Below are 20,810 nucleotides of genomic sequence, written 5' to 3'. Positions count from 1 at the left end.
CAAAGGGGAAAAGGATAGTGATAGGAGTGTACTACCGTCCGCCTGGCCAGGACGAACAGACGGATGCGGAAATGTTAAAGGAAATCAGGGACGCAAACAAACTGGGCAACACAATAATAATGGGGGATTTCAATTACCCGCATATAGACTGGGGTAATGTAACATCTGTACACGCAAGGGACATAAGATTTCTTGATGAAATCAAGGACAGCTTCATGGAACAGCTAGTTCAGGAGCCGACAAGAGAAGGAAAAATACTAGACTTAGTCCTTAGTGGTGCTCATGATCTAGTGCAGGGGGTAACGATACGAGGGCCGCTTGATAACAGTGATCATAATATGATCGGTTTTGATATTGGCATTGAAGGAAGTGAAACTAGGAAATCAAGTACGCTAGCGTTTAACTATAGAAAGGGTGATTACGACAAAATGAGAAAAATGGTGAAAAAAAGACTGAAAGGAGCAGCTCGCAGAGTAAAAAACTTGCATCAGGCGTGGATGCTGTTTAAAAACACCATCCTGGAGGTTCAGGACAAATATATTCCACGTATTAGAAAAAAGGGAAAAAAGACTAAACGTCAGCCGGCGTGGCTAAACAGTAAGATAAAGGAAATCATTAGAGCCAAAAAACAATCCTTCAGAAAGTGGAGAAGAGAACCAACTGAAAGTAACAGGATAGATCATAAGGAATGCCAAGCCAAATGCAAAGCGGAGATAAGGAGGGCAAAAAAGGACTTTGAGAAGAAATTAGCGTTGGAAGCAAAAATACATAGTAAAAACTTTTTTAGATACATTAAAAGCAGGAAACCGGCCAAAGAGTCGGTTGGGCCGCTGGACGAAAATGGTGTTAAAGGGGCGATCAAGGAGGACAAAGCCGTAGCGGAGAAATTAAATGAATTCTTTGCTTCGGTCTTCACCGAGGAGGATTTGGGGGGGACACCGGTGCCGGAAAGAATATTTGAAGCGGGGGAGTCGGAGAAACTAAACAAATTCTCTGTAACCTTGGAGGATGTAATGGGTCAGTTCAGCAAGCTGAAGAGTAGTAAATCACCGGGACCTGATGGTATTCATCCCAGAGTATTAATAGAACTAAAAAATGAACTTGCGGAGCTACTGTTAGAAATATGCAATCTGTCCCTAAAATCGAGTGTAATACCGGAAGACTGGAGGGTAGCCAATGTTACTCCGATTTTTAAGAAAGGTTCCAGAGGAGATCCGGGAAATTATAGACCGGTGAGTCTGACGTCGGTGCCGGGCAAGATGGTGGAGGCTATTATTAAGAATAAAATTGCAGAGCATATACAAAAACATGGACTGATGAGACAAAGTCAGCACGGATTTAGTGAAGGGAAGTCTTGCCTCACCAATCTAATGCATTTTTTTGAGGGGGTAAGCAAACATGTGGACAATGGGGAGCCGGTTGATATTGTATATCTGGATTTTCAGAAGGCGTTTGACAAAGTGCCGCACGAAAGACTCCTGAAGAAATTGCAGAGTCATGGAATCGGAGGTAGGGTATTATTATGGATTAAGAACTGGTTGAAAGATAGGAAGCAGAGAGTAGGATTGCGTGGCCAGTATTCTCAGTGGAGGAGGGTAGTTAGTGGGGTCCCGCAGGGGTCTGTGCTGGGTCCGTTGCTTTTTAATGTATTTATAAATGACCTAGAGATGGGAATAACTAGTGAGGTAATTAAATTCGCCGATGACACAAAATTATTCAGGGTCGTCAAGTCGCAGGAGGAATGTGAACGATTACAGGAGGACCTTGCGAGACTGGGAGAATGGGCGTGCAAGTGGCAGATGAAGTTCAATGTTGACAAGTGCAAAGTGATGCATGTGGGTAAGAGGAACCCGAATTATAGCTACGTCTTGCAAGGTTCCGCGTTAGGAGTTACGGATCAAGAAAGGGATCTGGGTGTCGTCGTCGATGATACGCTGAAACCTTCTGCTCAGTGTGCTGCTGCGGCTAGGAAAGCGAATAGAATGTTGGGTGTTATTAAGAAGGGTATGTAGTCCAGGTGTGCGGATGTTATAATGCCGTTGTATCGCTCCATGGTGCGACCGCACCTGGAGTATTGTGTTCAGTACTGGTCTCCGTATCTCAAAAAAGATATAGTAGAATTGGAAAAGGTACAGCGAAGGGCGACGAAAATGATAGTGGGGATGGGACGACTTTCCTATGAAGAGAGGCTGAGAAGGCTAGGGCTTTTCAGCTTGGAGAAGAGACGGCTGAGGGGAGATATGATAGAAGTGTATAAAATAATGAGTGGAATGGATCGGGTGGATGTGAAGCGACTGTTCACGCTATCCAAAAATACTAGGACTAGAGGGCATGAGTTGAAGCTACAGTGTGGTAAATTTAAAACGAATCGGAGAAAATTTTTCTTCACCCAACGTGTAATTAGACTCTGGAATTCATTGCCGGAGAACGTGGTACGGGCGGTTAGCTTGACGGAGTTTAAAAAGGGGTTAGATAGATTCCTAAAGGACAAGTCCATAGACCGCTATTAATGGACTGGAAAAATTCCTCATTTTTAGGTATAACTTGTCTGGAATGTTTTTACGTTTGGGGAGCGTGCCAGGTGCCCTTGACCTGGATTGGCCACTGTCGGTGACAGGATGCTGGGCTAGATGGACCTTTGGTCTTTCCCAGTATGGCACTACTTATGTACTTATGTACTTATGTACTTTATCGTTTTAGTCGCTTTTCTTTGAACCTTTTCTAATTCCGCTATATATTTTTTCTGATACGGTGACCAGAACTGAATGCGGTATTAAGTTATGTCCAATGAAAAAAGGTATCATATTTTCTTTTCCATGTTTTATTTCTATTGATTACCTTTAAAAGTGGACTAACACGGCTACCACACCTCTCTACTAATAATTCCTAGCATCCTGTTTGCTTTTTTGGCTGCCGCTGCACACTGAGCAGAAGATTTTAGTGTATTATCTACAATACCCAGATCTTTTTTTGACCGCTGACCCCCAAGGTGGACCCTAGCATCAGGGAATTATGATTCAGATTATTCTTTCCAATGAGCATCACCTTGCATTTGTCCACATTAAATTTCAGCTGCCTTTTGGACGCCCACTCTTCCAATTACCTAAGGTCTTCCTGCAAAATTTCACAGTCCACATGTGTTTTAACAACCTTGAATAGTTTTGTATCATCTGCAAATCTGATCACCTCACTCGTAGTTCCGATTTTCCATATCATTTATAAATACATTAAATAGTACCGACCCCAGTACAGATCCCTGCAGCACTCCACTGTTCACCCTCCTCCATTGAGAGAAATGACTGGGGGGGGGGGGGGGGTGTTGAGAAAGGAGGAGGGAGGAATGTGTGTCCCCCCCAGTCCACCCCCAAAATTGGAGGGCTGGCTACACCCCTGCCTGGAAGTAATATGTAGATCAAAATTTCTGATTGCAAGAGTTGGAGACTCCAAAAAAAGCTTGAACCTGGTAACTTAAGATACTGACCTTGGTGGACCTTTATTCTGTCCCAGTTTGCCAATTCTTGTGTCCATCGGTGAGTAATACAAGTCATAAGTACCCGGGAGGATCCGAAAAGGTAGCAAGATTTCATGCTATTTAACCCCAGGACTAAGCAGTGGCTTTCCCAAGGTCTACCTTAATAACAGTTTATGGACTTTTCCTCCAGGAATTTGTCTAAATCTTTTGTAAGTCCAGCTATGCTAAATGCCTTTACCACAGTTTTTGGCAACAAATTCCAGAGCTTAACTAAGCACCTATTAGTTTTAAATGTACTGCTTAACTTCATGGTGTGTTCTCTAGTCCAGAGGTTCCCAAACTTTTTCATTTGCAGCACCCCCCCTCTCCTGGCCACATGGGTCTCTGCAGCATCCCCCCCCCCCCCCCCCCCAGAAAAAGTCAATTTTTTGAACACCACAGTCTCAATCAGCGATGGCTATATACAAATATCCATATACAAGAAACTCACAGACAGATGCAGCTTCCACCCTTCACATACAAAAAGATCCATCATTTACAGCCAAGCCACAAGATACCACCGTATCTACTCTGACCCAGGGGACAGAGACAGACACCTTAAAAGCCTGACTGCATCCTTCAAACAGGCTACAACCCCAAAATAATCTCCAAGAATATTGCCTCCTCCCTCAAAACACCCAGGGAGAATCTGCTACAGTACAAGGAGAAAAACTCCACAGACAGAATCCCCCTTGTAGTGACATACAATCCAGAGCTGGAAAAACTGAGGAAAATCATAAGAGATCTACAACCTATACTCCAGGAGGATGAATTACTGAAAGAGATATTCCCATCCCCACCAGTACTGGCCTTCCGACAGCCACCCAATTTAAAACACAAGCTAATCAGAAGTAAACTTCCACCACAGACTGAAAAGGAACAGAAGGGCACACTTCCCTGTAATTTATCCAGTTGCAAACTATGCCAAAACATTTCACAGGACCCCACAGTCATCCACAAAGGAAAGGTATTCAACATAAAGGAATCTTTCACTTGCTCATTTTCCAATGTGGTATATATCATTCAGTGTAAAAAATGTAACGAAGGATGCTATATTGGAGAAGCAGGCCAGATGCTAAAGACAAGATTTAATTTACATAGACATCACATGAAAAATGCCAGTGCCAGCCAGGATGTCACGCCTATGGGGTGGCACTTTACAAAACCAGAACACTGTACCAGTGATTTCATAGTAAGAATCCTGAAAGGTAACTTTAAAACAATACGGGAACGTAAGACCTTTGAAGTCAGAATGATTAAATATTTTGACACCCACCAGAAATGACTTCTAGCCCATTATAAACCATAAAGTTGTAATGCTCTGTTTGTCTCCATGCATATCTACCTTTCTCTCACCCATCCACCCCCATCCTGTGAGACTGTCAGTGAAATGCTTTGATGTTTCACTTATATATACTGTCATCTATCAACATTTGCTTATTTCCGATCTGACAAAGAAGGGCAACCTTCGAAAGCTAATCAAGAAATGTACTAAGTTATGTCCAATAAAAAAGGTATCATCTTAGTCCACTTTTAAAGGTAATCAATAGAAATAAAACAAAATAAAACATGAAAAAGAAAATAACACGGCTACCACACCTCTCCCTGGCTGAAACTAGAGCAAAAACCAGTAGCTCCTGGGTAACTTCAAACTCCAGGGCAATCAGAGCCCAGAACAACATTTGAAAATAGCTGGCCACATCATTGCAGGCACTTTCCCTTTCTCTGTGTTAACTAAAAAAGGAAAGGTCAGTTCTCTGTAACAGCTTTAAGCATAAACATACGTCACCTGCTGGCCAAACTAGAGAGATACACTTCAAGAAACAATACAACTTGTAGGCTTAAAAATAAAGGGCAATGTGACAAAACAGTGGGTTTTAAGATATAGAACTGAAGGGAGAAAGTTTTTATTTTTGTGGTTTTTTTTTCAAGATCATGCAACAATGTATGTAGACAATATTTTAACTAAGAATATACTTTTTTTTTAACAGGAAACCTCATTGTCGCATGAGAACAACTGAAGATGAGGACAGCTCTATGGTCCGAGATGCTAAGCATTTACCAGGGATTCCACTTAAGATGCCATTTTATTGAAGTGCATTTGAGATGCTACAGCCGGTGTACAGCTGACATAGGCCCCTGCTGGCTGCGTGTTTCTGTAGTGATTGGAATAACTAGTAATTGGGAACAGAGGTTCTCAGCTCCATTACTCAAGGGTCTGGTGTTCAGAGTAACCATCGTATGCAAATTAAATTTGGTAGCTGGACCACACGTATGCAAATTTATGATGACTATTCATGGCAGACGTCCTGAGATGCAGGCCTGATTCTGACCCTTGAGGGCCAGAGTTGAAAAGCCCTGCACTAAAGCCGGGAAAACGGGTGATTTCCATTTCAGATCCACTTAGAAGGTAGTTTTTAATTCCACAAAGGTACTGGACTAAGATATAAAAAAACCTGGATTTTTCTTTTAGAGTTTCCTTTCTTTTTTCTTGCCATTTTAATAGGTCTCTGAATGTTGGCTCTGACTGTAATATAATGATATGATCACAGAAATTTTTAAAGTGTCAAATTGGCATTAACAAATTTGTCTCTTTTTGGAGAATGGTCATTTTTTTATCACAAATTTTATCAAGCTATTGTAACAAAATTCTGTTATTTTCAAAGAAACTGCCATGTACTAAATCCAGTGCATTGATGAAGAGTAATAAAATCCATTTTGTGTACATTGAGTGCTGAATATTTTTATTCACCATTTGGCAACTTTATGTATCATTTCTTAAATTAATATTGAAAGCATGCCAGACACACCGAACAGAAAAAAAACTTTGTCAAGTCCTACAAATATTTGTTATTGATTGTTCTCTGCTTCATTATAAGCGGAGTATAAGTTAATAAACCATAAAATGTGCTTTATGGAAAAAAAACAAACAAACCTAAGTACATAAGGACATAAGTATTGCCATACTGGGATAGACCAAAGGTCCATCAAGCCAAGTGTCCTGTTTCCAACAGTGGTCAATCCAGGTCACAAATACCTGGCAAGATCCAAAAAAGCTCAATACATTTTATGCTGCTTATCCCAGAAATAGCAGTGGATTTTCCCCAAGTCAATTTAATAATGGTCTGTGGACTTTTCCTTTAGGAAGCTATCCAGACCTTTTTTTAAACCCTGCTAAGCTAACCACCTTTACCACATTCTCTGGCAATGAATTCCATGGTACTGATGGAACTAAAAAATGAGCTTCCGAAGCTACTGTTGTTGATATGTAATTTATCCTTAAAATCGAGCGTGGTACCAGAAGATTTGAGGGTCGCTAATGTAACACCGATTTTTAAGAAAGGTTCTAGGGGAGATCTGGGGAATTATAGACCGGTGAGTCTGACGTCGGTGCAGGGCAAAATGGTAGAGACTATCATTAAGAACAAAATAACAGAGCACATTCTAAAGCATGGACTGATGAGACAAAGTCAGCTTGGATTTAGTGAAGGGAAATCTTGCCTCACCAATCTACTACATTTCTTTTAAGGGGTGAAGAAACATGGTGAGCCGGTCGCTATTGTGTGTCTGGATTTTCAGAAGGCGTTTGACAAAGTACCTCATGAAAGGCTCCAGAGGAAGTTAGAGAGTCATGGGATCGGAGGTATTGTATTGTTATGGATTAAAAACTGGCTGAAAGATAGGAAACAGAGAGCAGGGTTAAATGGTCACTATTCGCAATGAGAAGGGTAGTTAGTGGGGTCCCTCAGGGATCTGTGCTGGGACCGTTGCTTTTTAACATTTTCATAAATGACCTAGAGGTGGGGGTAACTAGCGAGGTTATCAAATTTGCTGATGACACAAAGTTGTTTAAGGTCGTCAAATCACAGGAGGATTGTGAAAAATTACAAGAGGACCTTACGAGACTGGGAGACTGGACGTCTAAATGGCAGATGACGTTTAATGTGAGCAAGTGCAAAGTGATGCTTGTGGGAAAGAGGAACCCGAATTATAGCTACGTCATGCAAGGTTCCACGTTAGGAGTCACGGACCAAGAAAGGGATCTAGGTGTCGTCGTTGATGATACGTTGAAACTTTCTGCTCAGTGTGCTGCTGCGGCTAAGAAAGCAAATAGAATGTTAGGTATTATTAGGAAAGGGATGGAAAACAAAAATGAGGATATTATAATGCCACTGTATCAGTCCATGGTGCGACTGCACCTCGAATATTGTGTTCAATTCTGGTCACTGCTCCTCAGAAAAGATATAGTGGAATTGGAAAAGGTGCAGAGAAGGGCGGCAAAGATGATTAAGGGGATGGGAAGACTTTCCTATGAGGAAAGGCTAAAGCGGCTGGGGCTCTTCAGCTTGGAGAAAAGGCGGCTGAGGGGTGATATGATAGAGGTATGTAAAATGAGTGGAGTGGAAAAGATAGATATGGAGTATCTGTTTACGCTTTCCAAAAATACTAGGACAAGGGGGCATGCGATGAAGCTGAAGTACAGTAGGTTTAAAACAAGAGAAAATTTTTCTTTGACTCTGGAATTCGTTGCCAGAGAATGTGGTTAAGGCGGTTAGCTTAGCAGAGTTTAAGAAAGGTTTGGACGGCTTCCTGAAGGAAAAAGCCATAGAATGTTATTAAATGGACGTAGGGAAAAATCCACTATTCCTGGGACAAGCAATATAAAATGCTTTGCTCCGTGGATGTTGTTGGGTGATTGTGACCTGGATTGGCCACTGTCAGAGATAGGGTGCTGGGCTAGATGGACCTTTGGTCTGTCCCAGTGTGGTGATGTTTGTCTTAGAAGGGATCTCCGAACCTTAGAAGAATAGAACAAGTACTCCACTGCTAACTTCTAATTACATTAATATATTTATTGTTCCATATTTAAATCATCCCAACAATGTAAGGCTACCAAAATGCCATTCAATCCAAGCATAATTATGTGTTATACACATATTCTGCAATATACATAGTAAATGAAATGACGGCAGAAAAAGACCTGCATGGTCCATCCAGTCTGCCCAACAAGATAAACTCATATGTGCTTTTTGTGTATACCCTACCTTGATTTGTACCTGTCCTTTTCAGGGCACAGACCGTATGTCTGCCCAGCACTAGCCCCACCTCCCAACTACTAGCCCCGCCTCCCACCACCGGCTCTGCCACCCAATCTCTGCTAAGCTCCTGAGGATCCATTCCTTCTGAACAGGATTCCTTTATGTTTATCCCACACATGTTTGAATTCTGTTACCATTTTCATCTCCACCATCTCCTGTGGGAGGGCATTCCAAGCATCCACCACTCTCTCCGTGAAAAAATACTTCCTGACATTTTTCTTGAGTCTGCCCCCCTTCAATCTCATTTCATGTCCTCTCATTCTACCGCCTTCCCATCTCCGGAAAAGGTTCGTTTGCGGATTAATACCTTTCAAATATTTGAACGTCTGTATCATATCACCCCGTTTCTCCTTTCCTCCAGGGTATACATAGTAGATGATGATGACGGCAGAAAAAGACCTGCACGGTCCATCCAATCTGCCCAGCAAGATAAACTCAGATATAAACAAGGTAAGGTATACACAAAAAGCAGCACATATGTCATTTTGAGGACACAGACCGTATAAGTCTGCCCAGCACTATCCCCGCCTCCCAACTACCAGCCCTGCCTCCCACCACCGGCTCTGGCACAGACCGTATAAGTCTGCCCAGCACTATCCCCACCTCCCGCCACCGGCTCTGCCACCCAATCTCGGCTAGGCTCCTTAGGATCCATTATATGAAATGAATACAGTGTTGTTAATACTTTAATTTATGCAAAAAAGATATTTCTCGCAAAACTTCAGTCCATCAGTACTTCAAATAATCAGCTCCAACCACTGTTGTCAATCCAATCAGATTGTTGATCACACCACCCGACAATCTGATTCAATGTATCCATCATTTCAAAGACGTTGCGAGGCTTTACATTTGGCAAAGTGATGAATGTCAAAGTATTATATCCACTTTTATCAGCTGTTTAGCTCTGTAGTGGGTCCGTTGCACAGCATGGGAAAGGCTTGCATAGGTAGCCGCACCTGAAAGGTCAAACTTGTGTCCAAACTTTAATTCCACCTGAATTAAAGGGGAACTAGAGGAATTCCTCTAGGAAACAGAAGATACAGAGTGGAAGGGGAAGGGGGGCATGGAGAGAGAAGCAGGAGATGCTGGAGAGAGCAGAGGGGAGGAAAACAATAAAAGAAGGGACACCCTGGATGGAAAAGGGCTGGAGAGAGAGAAGATGCTAGGTAGAAGGCTGGGGAAAGAGAGGAGATGCTGGATAAAAGGAGGGAGAGAAAGCAGGAAGACGCTGGATGGAAGGTAGGGAGAAAAGAGGAGATACTGGGTGGAAGGATGCAGAAAGAGGGGGAGTCACTGGAGGGATAGGGAGAGGGAAGATGCTTGATGGAAGGATAGGGAAAGAGGGGAGATGCTGGATGGAAGGCTGCTGAGAGAAAGAAGGGAGACACTGGGAGGAAGTGGAGAGGAAGGCACTGGATGGAAGGATCGAGAGAGAGGGTAGATGTTGGGTGGATGGATGGGAAGATGAGTTGGTGATACAGAAAAGGAGCTTCAAGGTTCATATTGAGATCCTGACCAATCCTGTAGAAAATCCAAACCACGCCCCCATAGAAGAATTTGTTGAATGATGCTATCAATTATATGATGACTAGTTAAAAAGGCCCGTTTCTCAAAGAAATGAAATGGGCACTAGCAATGTTTTCCTCGGAGTGTGTATGTTTGAGAGAGTGTGTGCGAGAGTGAATGTGTGAGTGTGTTTGTGTGACAGAGAGAGAGTGAGACTGGGTGCGAGTGTGTGTGAGAATGAGAGTGTGTGCCAGGGTATCCCCCTCCCTCTGACTTCCAGGGTCGTTTTTCCCCTCCCTCCGACTTCCAGGGTTGTCCCCCCCCCCTCCTTCCCTCCCTGAGAGTTCCAGGGTCGTCGTCCCTCTCTCTCTCTGTGAGTTCCAGGGTCATTCCCCCCTCCCTCTGAGTTCCAGGGTCCTCCTCCTCCCCCCCTCCGAGTTCCAGGGTCCACCCTCCCAGAGGGGGCTAGAGTGAATAAGAAAGAGAACGGGGCAGACAGTAGAGACAAACAGAACTGGGAGGGACTGAGTCTGTATTTTTGTGCAGTCTTTGTTTCCACATGGCATTAATTCGCAGTCAAGAGGGCGGGGCAGAGAGAGATGTGACACCTTTACGAACTTACAAACCCTGAAGCCACGGAGTCAGCTTCAGAACGTTGGAGGTGCGTTTTATTATAGTAGATGGTTTTACTGGGTAGTTTAAACAGGCTGGAAGGGGGAGGGTTTCTGTTATGTATAGAAGATTGCTAATTTAAAAGTGGAGGGAGGAAGGGGATTATGTAAGGAAATGTCATTTTGACTTGCCCCCCTGTTGCCACCCCAAATATTTATTTCTAGAGACGCCACGGTCCCTCAGCCATTAGCTGAAGAGCCCTAATCTCTTTAGCCTTTCCTCAATGGAAGGCGGTCATGCCCGGATCTCTCTGATCAAGCTGACGTAGCCACGGGCACTCACCAGGATAAACTTCGCCTCCTGGTCTTGTCTGTGTCCGCTATGTGAGCGATAAGCATCCCAAGGAGACAAGACCGACTGTCCCTTGACAAAGCTCCGTAGCGAAACAGGACCTGTCGGCATAGTCAGAGCTCCTGGGATTTTTCCAGACATACATACACAGATAAGTGTTCTGAAAGTTCCTATAACAAATATGTACTAAATTGTTGTACAAGAAGACTTCCACTGATTTGATGGTGGTCACTCAATTGCGCAAGTTTTTTGAGTTAATTTTGAGCACATTAAGTTAAAAATAAGCAAAAAATTGAGGTGGATGGTAGGGGGTCGTCTATGATTAGAATTGTCGCATTAAACTGGCCGGCCAGCTGGTCATCTGAAGCGACGGTATGAGACTGCCCCTGAATACACTCATTGAGTGATCCGATCATCATATCTACTATTTTGTATCTTTGTTGAGTTATATACACATATAAGGTAGAGGGCCATTAAGAAGTTTAACAGTATTTCTATGTATGTATGCACCTTAATGCAATACCATCTGTAATTTTGTTACCCGGAAAGGGCAACCGCCACCACGGCAAACGTAAGCCACATTGAGCCTGCAAATTGGTGGGAAAATGTGGGATACAAATGCTACAAATAACTATTTACCTTTCAGGAAAATGTTAAGTCCCATTTTTTTCAAGCAAGTTACCCTAATGGACCAGCTTAATTCCACCAGATCACCTACGATACTCCTCCTAATACGTTGACGCTTACTCTGACCCCAATGTTATACTCAATCCCTCATCTTCTTCCCTCCATCCTTTACCATATCCCTCCCATTCTCCTTCCCTTTCACCTATCATTATCCTTGTCTACCTTCCCTATTCTAGTTCATTACGTTCTTTTCACATGTCCTTTGTAATGCCTTTCATAATGTAAGTAGTTATGATCATCACAATTTATAATACTGTTCCTTGTTTTTTACTGTATTCTTTATCATGTAAGATGCTTTCTTTTACTATGTAAGCCGCACTGGACCTGCTGTATGGGGAAAGAGCGGGGTACAAATGTAATAAATAAAGAATAAGCAGCACAAAATATTCTGCACTGTTTTGGGATCTTGGCAGGTACTTGTGACGTGGAAGCAGGATGCTGGTCTTTCCCAGTATGCCAATGCTTATGTTCTTATGTACTTATTTCTAAAAGATCTAGATTATTATATATTAGGGGCACTCCTTTAGTGTGGTTGATCTCGTCATGGTGAGGGTTATGAGATTTATCCATGTCTGGATTGCAAACCGTGTTGAAATCCTCTTCTAACGCCATCGAGATAGATGGTATCTAAGAGTCATTATTGTTGAGTGCACAGACATTACATAGCAATAATTGTCTATCAATAGTAAAATGAGCAATGACAAACTGACCTTCAGCATCTCTTGCACCTGTATTGTTGTACAAGCTCTGAGCCTTTCTGGCTTAAAATAGGAACCCACCATTTTTTCAATTACCAATTTTTAATGCAGTTTAAATGAGTCTCTTACAAAAAGGCCACGGAAGACTTCTGTCTTTGCAAATGCCTATTGAATTTTGGAGCGTTGAATCGAGGATGAAATACCACCCACATTCCAGGAAAGCAACTTCACCATTCTTATAGCACTGCATTAACATAGCCATCTCAACAGAAATCTCCAAATCACCCAGCCTCCAACCCCCCCCCCCCCCCCCCCCCCCCCCCCCCCCGATGTCCAGACCCATCCTTCCATTTTCACATCTACCCCAGTTCACATTACCCTTAATATCCCAAATTTCCCCCCAGACACCACCTCAAAACAACATAAAACGCTGAGCCCAAACACTTGATATCTCTCTCGCTCCTTTCCCTGTTGACTATCTTCGTGCTGGTGTCCCCCCTCCAAACCTCACCCCCTTTATCCCACCTCCCTGAAACTTTAGTTCCCACATGGAACCACACCCTATGTCCATCCCCATTTATTTAACTAATCCACACACGTATCCCCTCAACAATACGCTTGATCTCATTCACATTCGCTATACCCAACCAGTCCCCCCTTGAGGTGCCAGACCCAATCTTTGCAAAGCAGGCAGCAACACTTTTCCACCAGATCAGTGTTATCCTTCAAGGTCACATGATCCAATATTCTTTTAATTCCTGGCCTGAAAAGTTTGGAAGACTAAACGAGTCAAGTATATTGGGGCTTGATCTTCTAATGAGTTTAAACATATTATGACTGAAATGCTTTTACAAGAACTCCCCAAATTCTATTACAACAGTCCAACTGAGTTAAAATATAAGACTGAATTAATTGTGGAGAGTTTGTGTTAATAAAAGTGTACATATTTTGGAAAATTCAAATCGTGTCCCAGCCCTTCCCTCTACAGTGGGGAAAAGCACACGCAGATTGCTTTCATCTGCATAAACTGTAGGGTGAATCATTTTACCAGCGGAAACGGCTCCGAGCTTTATGCTGTTTCTTACAACGGTCAGCCGCAGCGTCCTTTAATTCTCATATCATTACGCTGTCATCTCTTAAAGTTCATTTTTCAGAAAAGTCTGTACTAGATTCTTGGCGATTCTTAAGAGATGACCCTTTGTCCTGTTTTACCCAGAAACATTCTTTATTTTCTTTCCAAGAATATTCTTCTTCTCCATAAATTTCCTGCAAAAAGACAATTTCAGTTACTTTACAACCCATTTGATCATTTAAGTGAAGGAAATATTCTGATCTATCAATAAGCTGCCTTCATGAAAGTTAGAAGAAGAAAAGTGGTGCTCTTGGATGCATTTGAGCAGGGACTATCTCCAGTGTACAGTGCTGCGTACGTCTAGTAGCACTACAGAAATGATAAGTAGTAGTAGTACTGTTTGGAATCCAGAACCTTGCTACTCTTTGTCCTTCTCTCTTATTTGTCCTGTTTGTCTGTCCTAATTAGATTGTAAGCTCTGTGGAGCAGGGACTGTCTCTTACATGTTCAAGTGTGCAGTGCTGCATATGTCTACTAGCACTCTAGAAATGATAAGTAGTAGAAGTAGTGTTTGGGATTCCGGAATCTTGCTACTCATTGGGATTCCGGAATCTTGCTACTCTTTGTTCTTATCTCTTATTTGTCCTGTTTGTCTGTCCTAATTAGATTGTAAGCTCTGTCGAGCAGGGACTCTCTCTTATCATTTCTATAGTGCTACTAGAGGTACACAGCATTGCACACTTGAACATATAAGTAGTAGAAGTAGTGTTTGGGATTCCTGAATCTTGCTATTCTTTGTCCTTATCTCTTATTTGTCCTGTTTGTCTGTCCTAATTAGATTGTAAGCTCTATCGACCAAGGACTGTCTCTTACATGTTCAAGTGTGCAATGCTGCATACGTCTACTAACCCTATAGCAATGATAAGTAGTAGAAGTAGTGTTTGGGATTCCGGAATCTTGCTACTCTTTGGGATTCTGCATGGAATGTTGCTACTCTTTGGGATTCCGGAATCTTGCTACTCTTTGGTCTTATCTCTTATTTGTCCTGTTTGTCTGTCCTAATTAGATTGTAAGCTCTGTCGAGCAGGGACTGTCTCTTCATGTTCAAGTGTACAGCGCTGCGTATGTCTAGTAGCACTATAGAAATGATAAGTAGTAGTAGTCTTTGGGATTCCAGAAGCTTGCTATTATTTGGGTTCCGGAATCTTGCTACTCTTTGGGATTCCGGAATCTTGCTTCTCTTTGTTCTTATCCCTTATTTGTCCTGTTTGTCTGTCCTAATTAGATTGTAAGCTCTGTCGAGCAGGGACTGTCTCTTCATGTTCAAGTGTACAGCGCTGCGTACGTCTAGTCGCGCTATACAAATGATAAGTAGTAGTAGTCGTCATCTTTGGGATTCTGGAATCTAGTCACACTTTGGGATTCTGGAATCTTGCTACTCTTTGTTCTTATCCCTTATTTGTCCTATTTGTCTGTCCTAATTAGATTGTAAGCTCTGTCGAGCAGGAACTGTCTCTTATATGTTCAAGTGTATAGTGCTGTGTAAGTCTAGTAGCGCTATAGAAATGATAAGCAGTAGTAGGACAGTGGATTTAGAGGCTGATTCGTGAGGAGTTAGGGGAGGATCAGAGCATCAGGGCCATCTTTTAAACTACCCTTCACCCAGTGCATCTAATGAGGAGAATATTTCCTCAAATCAAACTAATAACACAAAGATACAGCTTTTAACAGTGCTGAGAATGAACGTCACAGCAATGCAGGTTCAAGCTCACCTTCTTCCAGATGGGAACTCTTGCTTTTAGAGCATTAATGCTGTACTTCACGGCTTCTAGAGATTCGCCTCTGTGCGGAGATGAAACAGCTAAAATGACGCTGGCTTCAGTGACGGGTACCAAGCTGGAAGAAACAGGGAAATAGCAAAAGAAATAACGAGACAAGGAAACATTACAAGTGCTAAACAGCAACAGAACAGTAACTCAAGGGAAGGAGGAGCCTAATGGGCTGAGAACTGGGTTCAATTCCCACTGCAGCTCCTTGTGACCCCAAGCAAGTCACTTAACCCTCCACTGCCTCTGCAATAGAAACTTACGCCTCTGTCCCTAGTGAGCTCACAGTTTAATACGTTTAACCACTTTGGTTATACCAAGAAAGCTGGTTTATCAAATGCATTACCCTGTTCTGCTTCCCAAGTAAATAGCGAATGCTACATACCTGTAGAAGGTATTCTCCGAGGACAGCAGGCTGATTGTTCTCACTGATGGGTGACGTCCACGGCAGCCCCTCCAATCGGAAACTTCACTAGCAAAGTCCTTTGCTAGCCCTCGCGCGCCCGCGCGCACCGCGCATGCGCGGCCGTCTTCCCGCCCGAAACCGGCTCGAGCCGGCCAGTCCAGTATGTAGCAAGACAATACACTTCAAGGGAAGACACAACTCCAAAGGGGAGGCGGGCGGGTTTGTGAGAACAATCAGCCTGCTGTCCTCGGAGAATACCTTCTACAGGTATGTAGCATTCGCTTTCTCCGAGGACAAGCAGGCTGCTTGTTCTCACTGATGGGGTATCCCTAGCCCCCAGGCTCACTCAAAACAACAACATTGGTCAATTGGGCCTCGCAACGGCGAGGACATAACTGAGATTGACCTAAAAAATTTACCAACTAACTGAGAGTGTAGCCTGGAACAGAACAAACAGGGCCCTCGGGGGGTGGAGTTGGATCCTAAAGCCCAAACAGGTTCTGAAGAACTGACTGCCCGAACCGACTGTCACGTCGGGTATCCTGCTGCAGGCAGTAATGAGATGTGAATGTGTGGACAGATGACCACGTCGCAGCTTTGCAAATTTCCTCCATGGTGGCTGACTTCAAGTGGGCTACCGACGCTGCCATGGCTCTAACATTATGAGCCGTGACATGACCCTCAAGAGCCAGCCCAGCCTGGGCGTAAGTGAAGGAAATGCAATCTGCTAGCCAATTGGATATGGTGCGTTTCCCTACAGCCACTCCCCTCTTGTTGGGATCAAAAGAAACAAACAATTGGGCGGACTGTCTGTGGGGCTGTGTCCGCTCCAGATAGAAGGCCAATGCTCTCTTGCAGTCCAATGTGTGCAGCTGACGTTCAGCAGGGCAGGAATGAGGACGGGGAAAGAAAGTTGGCAAGACAATTGACTGGTTCAGATGGAACTCCGACACAACCTTTGGCAGAAACTTAGGGTGAGTGCGGAGGACTACTCTGTTGTGATGAAATTTGGTGTAAGGGGCCTGGGCTACCAGGGCCTGAAGCTCACTGACTCTACGAGCCGAGGTAACTGCCACCAAGAAAATGACCTTCCAGGTCAAGTACTTCGGATGGCAGGAATTCAGTGGCTCGAAAGGAGGTTTCATCAGCTGGGTGAGAACGACATTGAGATCCCATGACACTGTAGGAGGCTTGACAGGGGGCTTTGACAAAAGCAAACCTCTCATGAAGCGAACAACTAAAGGCTGTCCTGAGATCGGCTTACCTTCCACTTGGTAATGGTATGCACTGATTGCACTAAGGTGAACCCTTACGGAGTTGGTCTTCAGACCAGACTCAGACAAGTGGAGAAGGTATTCAAGCAGGGTCTGTGTAGGACAAGAGCGAGGATCTAGGGCCTTGCTGTCACACCAGACGGCAAACCTCCTCCAATGAAAGAAGTAACTTCTCTTAGTGGAGTCTTTCCTGGAAGCAAGCAAGATGCGGGAGACACCCTCTGGCAGACCCAAAGAGGCAAAGTCTACGCCCTCAACATCCAGGCCGTGAGAGCCAGGGACTGGAGGTTGGGATGCAGAAGAGCCCCTTCGTCCTGCGTGATGAGGGTCGGAAAACACTCCAATCTCCACGGTTCTTCGGAGGATAACTCCAGAAGAAGAGGGAACCAGATCTGACGCGGCCAAAAGGGAGCAATCAGAATCATGGTGCCTCGGTCTTGCTTGAGTTTCAACAAAGTCTTCCCCACCAGAGGAATGGGAGGATAAGCATACAGCAGACCTTCCCCCCAATCCAGGAGGAAGGCATCCGACGCCAGTCTGCCGTGGGCCTGAAGCCTGGAACAGAACTGAGGGACCTTGTGGTTCACTTGAGATGCGAAGAGATCCACCAGGGGGGTGCCCCACGCCTGGAAGATCTGTCGCACCACACGGGAATTGAGCGACCACTCGTGAGGTTGCATAATCCTGCTCAACCTGTCGGCCAGACTGTTGTTTACGCCTGCCAGATATGTGGCTTGGAGCACCATGCCTTGACGGCGAGCCCAGAGCCACATGCTGACGGCTTCCTGACACAGGGGGCGAGATCCGGTGCCCCCCTGCTTGTTGACATAGTACATGGCAACCTGATTGTCTGTCTGAATTTGGATAATTTGGTGGGACAGCCGATCTCTGAAAGCCTTCAGAGCGTTCCAGATCGCTCGCAACTCCAGAAGATTGATCTGTAGATCGCTTTCTTGGAGGGACCACCTTCCTTGGGTGTGAAGCCCATCGACATGAGCTCCCCATCCCAGGAGAGATGCATCCGTGGTCAGCACTTTTTGAGGCTGAGGAATTTGGAAGGGACGTCCCAGAGTCAAATTGGAGCAAATCGTCCACCAATACAGGGATTCGAGAAAACTCGTGGACAGGTGGATCACGTCCTCTAGACCCCCGGCGGCCTGATACCACTGGGAGGCTAGGGTCCATTGAGCAGATCTCATGTGAAGGCGGGCCATGGGAGTCACATGAACTGTGGAAGCCATGTGGCCCAGCAATCTCAACATCTGCCGAGCTGTGATCTGCTGGGACGCTCGCACCCGCGAGACGAGGGACAACAAGTTGTTGGCCCTCGCCTCTGGGAGATAGGCGCGAGCCGTCCGAGAATCCAGCAGGGCTCCGATGAATTCGAGTTTCTGCACTGGGAGAAGATGGGACTTTGGGTAATTTATCACAAACCCCAGTAGCTCCAGGAGGCGAATAGTCATCTGCATGGACTGCAGGGCTCCTGCCTCGGATGTGTTCTTCACCAGCCAATCGTCGAGATATGGGAACACGTGCACCCCCAGCCTGCGAAGCGCCGCTGCTACCACAGCTAGGCACTTTGTGAACACCCTGGGCGCAGAGGCGAGCCCAAAGGGTAGCACACAGTACTGGAAGTGGCGTGCGCCCAGCTGAAATCGCAGATACTGTCTGTGAGCTGGCAGTATCGGGATGTGTGTGTAGGCATCCTTCAAGTCCAGAGAGCATAGCCAATCGTTTTGCTGAATCATGGGGAGAAGGGTGCCCAGGGAAAGCATCCTGAACTTTTCTTTTACGAGATATTTGTTCAGGGCCCTTAGGTCTAGGATGGGACGCATCCCCCCTGTTTTCTTTTCCACAAGGAAGTACCTGGAATAGAACCCCAGCCCTTCTTGCCCGGATGGCACGGGCTCGACCGCATTGGCGCTGAGAAGGGCGGAGAGTTCCTCTGCAAGTACCTGCTTGTGCTGGAAGCTGTAGGACTGAGCTCCCGGTGGACAATTTGGAGGTTGTGAGGCCAAATTGAGGGTGTATCCTTGCCGGACTATTTGGAGAACCCACTGATCGGAGGTTATGAGAGGCCACCTTTGGTGAAAAGCTTTCAACCTCCCTCCGACAGGCAGGTCGCCCGGCACTGACACTTGGATGTCGGCTATGCTCTGCTGGAGCCAGTCAAAAGCTCGCCCCTTGCTTTTGCTGGGGAGCCGCGGGGCCTTGCTGATTCGCACGCTGCTGACGAGAGCGAGCGCGCTGGGGCTTAGCCTGGGCCGCAGGCTGTCGGGAAGGAGGATTGTACCTACGCTTGCCAGAAGTATAGGGAACAGTCTTCCTTCCCCCGAAAAATCGTCTACCTGTAGAGGTAGAAGCTGAAGGCTGCCGGCGGGCGAACTTGTCGAATGCGGTGTCCCGCTGGTGGAGAGACTCTACCACCTGCTCGACTTTTTCGCCAAAAATGTTATCCGCACGGCAAGGCGAGTCCGCAATCCGCTGCTGGATTCTATTCTCCAGGTCGGCGGCACGCAGCCATGAGAGCCTGCGCATCACCACACCTTGAGCAGCGGCCCTGGACGCAACATCAAAAGTGTCATAAACTCCTCTGGCCAGGAATTTTCTGCACGCCTTCAGCTGCCTGACCACCTCCTGAAAAGGCTTGGCTTGCTCAGGGGGAAGAGCATCAACCAAGCCCGCCAACTGCCGCACATTATTCCGCATGTGTATGCTCGTGTAGAGCTGGTAAGACTGGATCTTGGACACGAGCATAGAGGAATGGTAGGCCTTCCTCCCAAAGGAGTCTAAGGTTCTAGCGTCCTTGCCCGGGGGCGCCGAAGCATGTTCCCTAGAACTCTTAGCCTTCTTTAGGGCCAAATCCACAACTCCAGAGTCATGAGGCAACTGAGTGCGCATCAGCTCTGGGTCCCCATGGATCCGGTACTGGGACTCGATCTTCTTGGGAATGTGGGGATTAGTTAATGGCTTGGTCCAGTTCGCAAGCAATGTCTTCTTCAGGACATGGTGCAAGGGAACAGTGGACGCTTCCTTAGGTGGAGAAGGATAGTCCAGGAGCTCAAACATTTCAGCCCTGGGCTCGTCCTCCACAACCACCGGGAAGGGGATGGCCGTAGACATCTCCCGGACAAAGGAGGCAAAAGACAGACTCTCGGGAGGAGAAAGCTGTCTCTCAGGAGAGGGAGTGGGATCAGACGGAAGACCCTCAGACTCCTCGTCAGAGAAATATCTGGGATCTTCCTCTTCCTCCCACGAGGCCTCACCCTCGGTGTCAGACACAAGTTCACGGACCTGTGTCTGCAACCTCGCCCTGCTCGACTCCGTGGAACCCCGTCCACGATGGGGGCGTCGAGAGGTAGACTCCCTCGCCCGCATCGGCGAAGCTCCCTCCGCCGACGTAGTCGGGGAGCCTTCCTGGGAGGTGGCCGCGGTCGGTACCGCACGCGGTACCGACGTCGGGGACCTCAACCTGGGCGATGGGCCAGCCGGCGCCACGCTCGACGGTACCGGTGGCGCAAGCACCGCCGGTACCGGAGGGGTAGGGCGCAACAGCTCTCCCAGAATCTCTGGGAGAACGGCCCGGAGGCTCTCGTTTAGAGCGGCTGCAGAGAAAGGCTGAGAGGTCGATGCAGGCGTCGACGTCAGTACCTGTTCCGGGCGTGGAGGCTGTTCCGGGCTGTCCAGAGCGGAGCGCATCGACACCTCCTGAACAGAGGGTGAGCGGTCCTCTCGGTGCCGATGCCTGCTGGGTGCCGAATCCCTCGG

General features: G+C 45.9%; 2 protein-coding genes and 1 long non-coding RNA gene across 3 annotated transcripts in view; 1 reads left to right on the top strand and 2 right to left on the bottom strand.

Moving 5' to 3' along the window:
- Window positions 1-6,242, top strand: part of LOC115462785 (cysteine dioxygenase type 1-like) — a 45,407-nt gene extending 39,165 nt beyond the window's left edge. The window contains exon 5 of the mRNA XM_030192780.1: window positions 5,503-6,242. Coding sequence (XP_030048640.1) covers window positions 5,503-5,532 — 30 coding nt within the window. The 3' untranslated portion in view covers window positions 5,533-6,242. The remainder of the gene's footprint in view (window positions 1-5,502) is intronic.
- LOC115462786 lies at window positions 3,442-12,760 on the bottom strand. The gene is made up of 3 exons (XR_003940957.1): window positions 12,429-12,760; window positions 10,127-10,131; window positions 3,442-3,453 (listed from the first exon to the last, which is right to left on the bottom strand). It is a non-coding gene; the product is annotated as an uncharacterized LOC115462786 (long non-coding RNA).
- A 42-nt stretch (window positions 12,761-12,802) lies between these two features.
- LOC115462782 (molybdopterin synthase catalytic subunit-like) overlaps window positions 12,803-20,810 on the bottom strand; it is a 16,854-nt gene continuing 8,846 nt past the window's right edge. Inside the window, exons 3-4 of the mRNA XM_030192778.1 lie at window positions 15,309-15,432; window positions 12,803-13,730 (exon numbers count right to left, since the gene is read on the bottom strand). Coding sequence (XP_030048638.1) covers window positions 13,608-13,730; window positions 15,309-15,432 — 247 coding nt within the window. The 3' untranslated portion in view covers window positions 12,803-13,607. The remainder of the gene's footprint in view (window positions 13,731-15,308; window positions 15,433-20,810) is intronic.

The sequence above is a fragment of the Microcaecilia unicolor genome, chromosome 2, assembly GCF_901765095.1.
Source record: "Microcaecilia unicolor chromosome 2, aMicUni1.1, whole genome shotgun sequence".
Lineage (NCBI taxonomy): Eukaryota > Metazoa > Chordata > Amphibia > Gymnophiona > Siphonopidae > Microcaecilia > Microcaecilia unicolor.
Note: the sequence above shows the minus strand (reverse complement) of the source record. Positions and strands in the feature narration are given on the sequence as shown.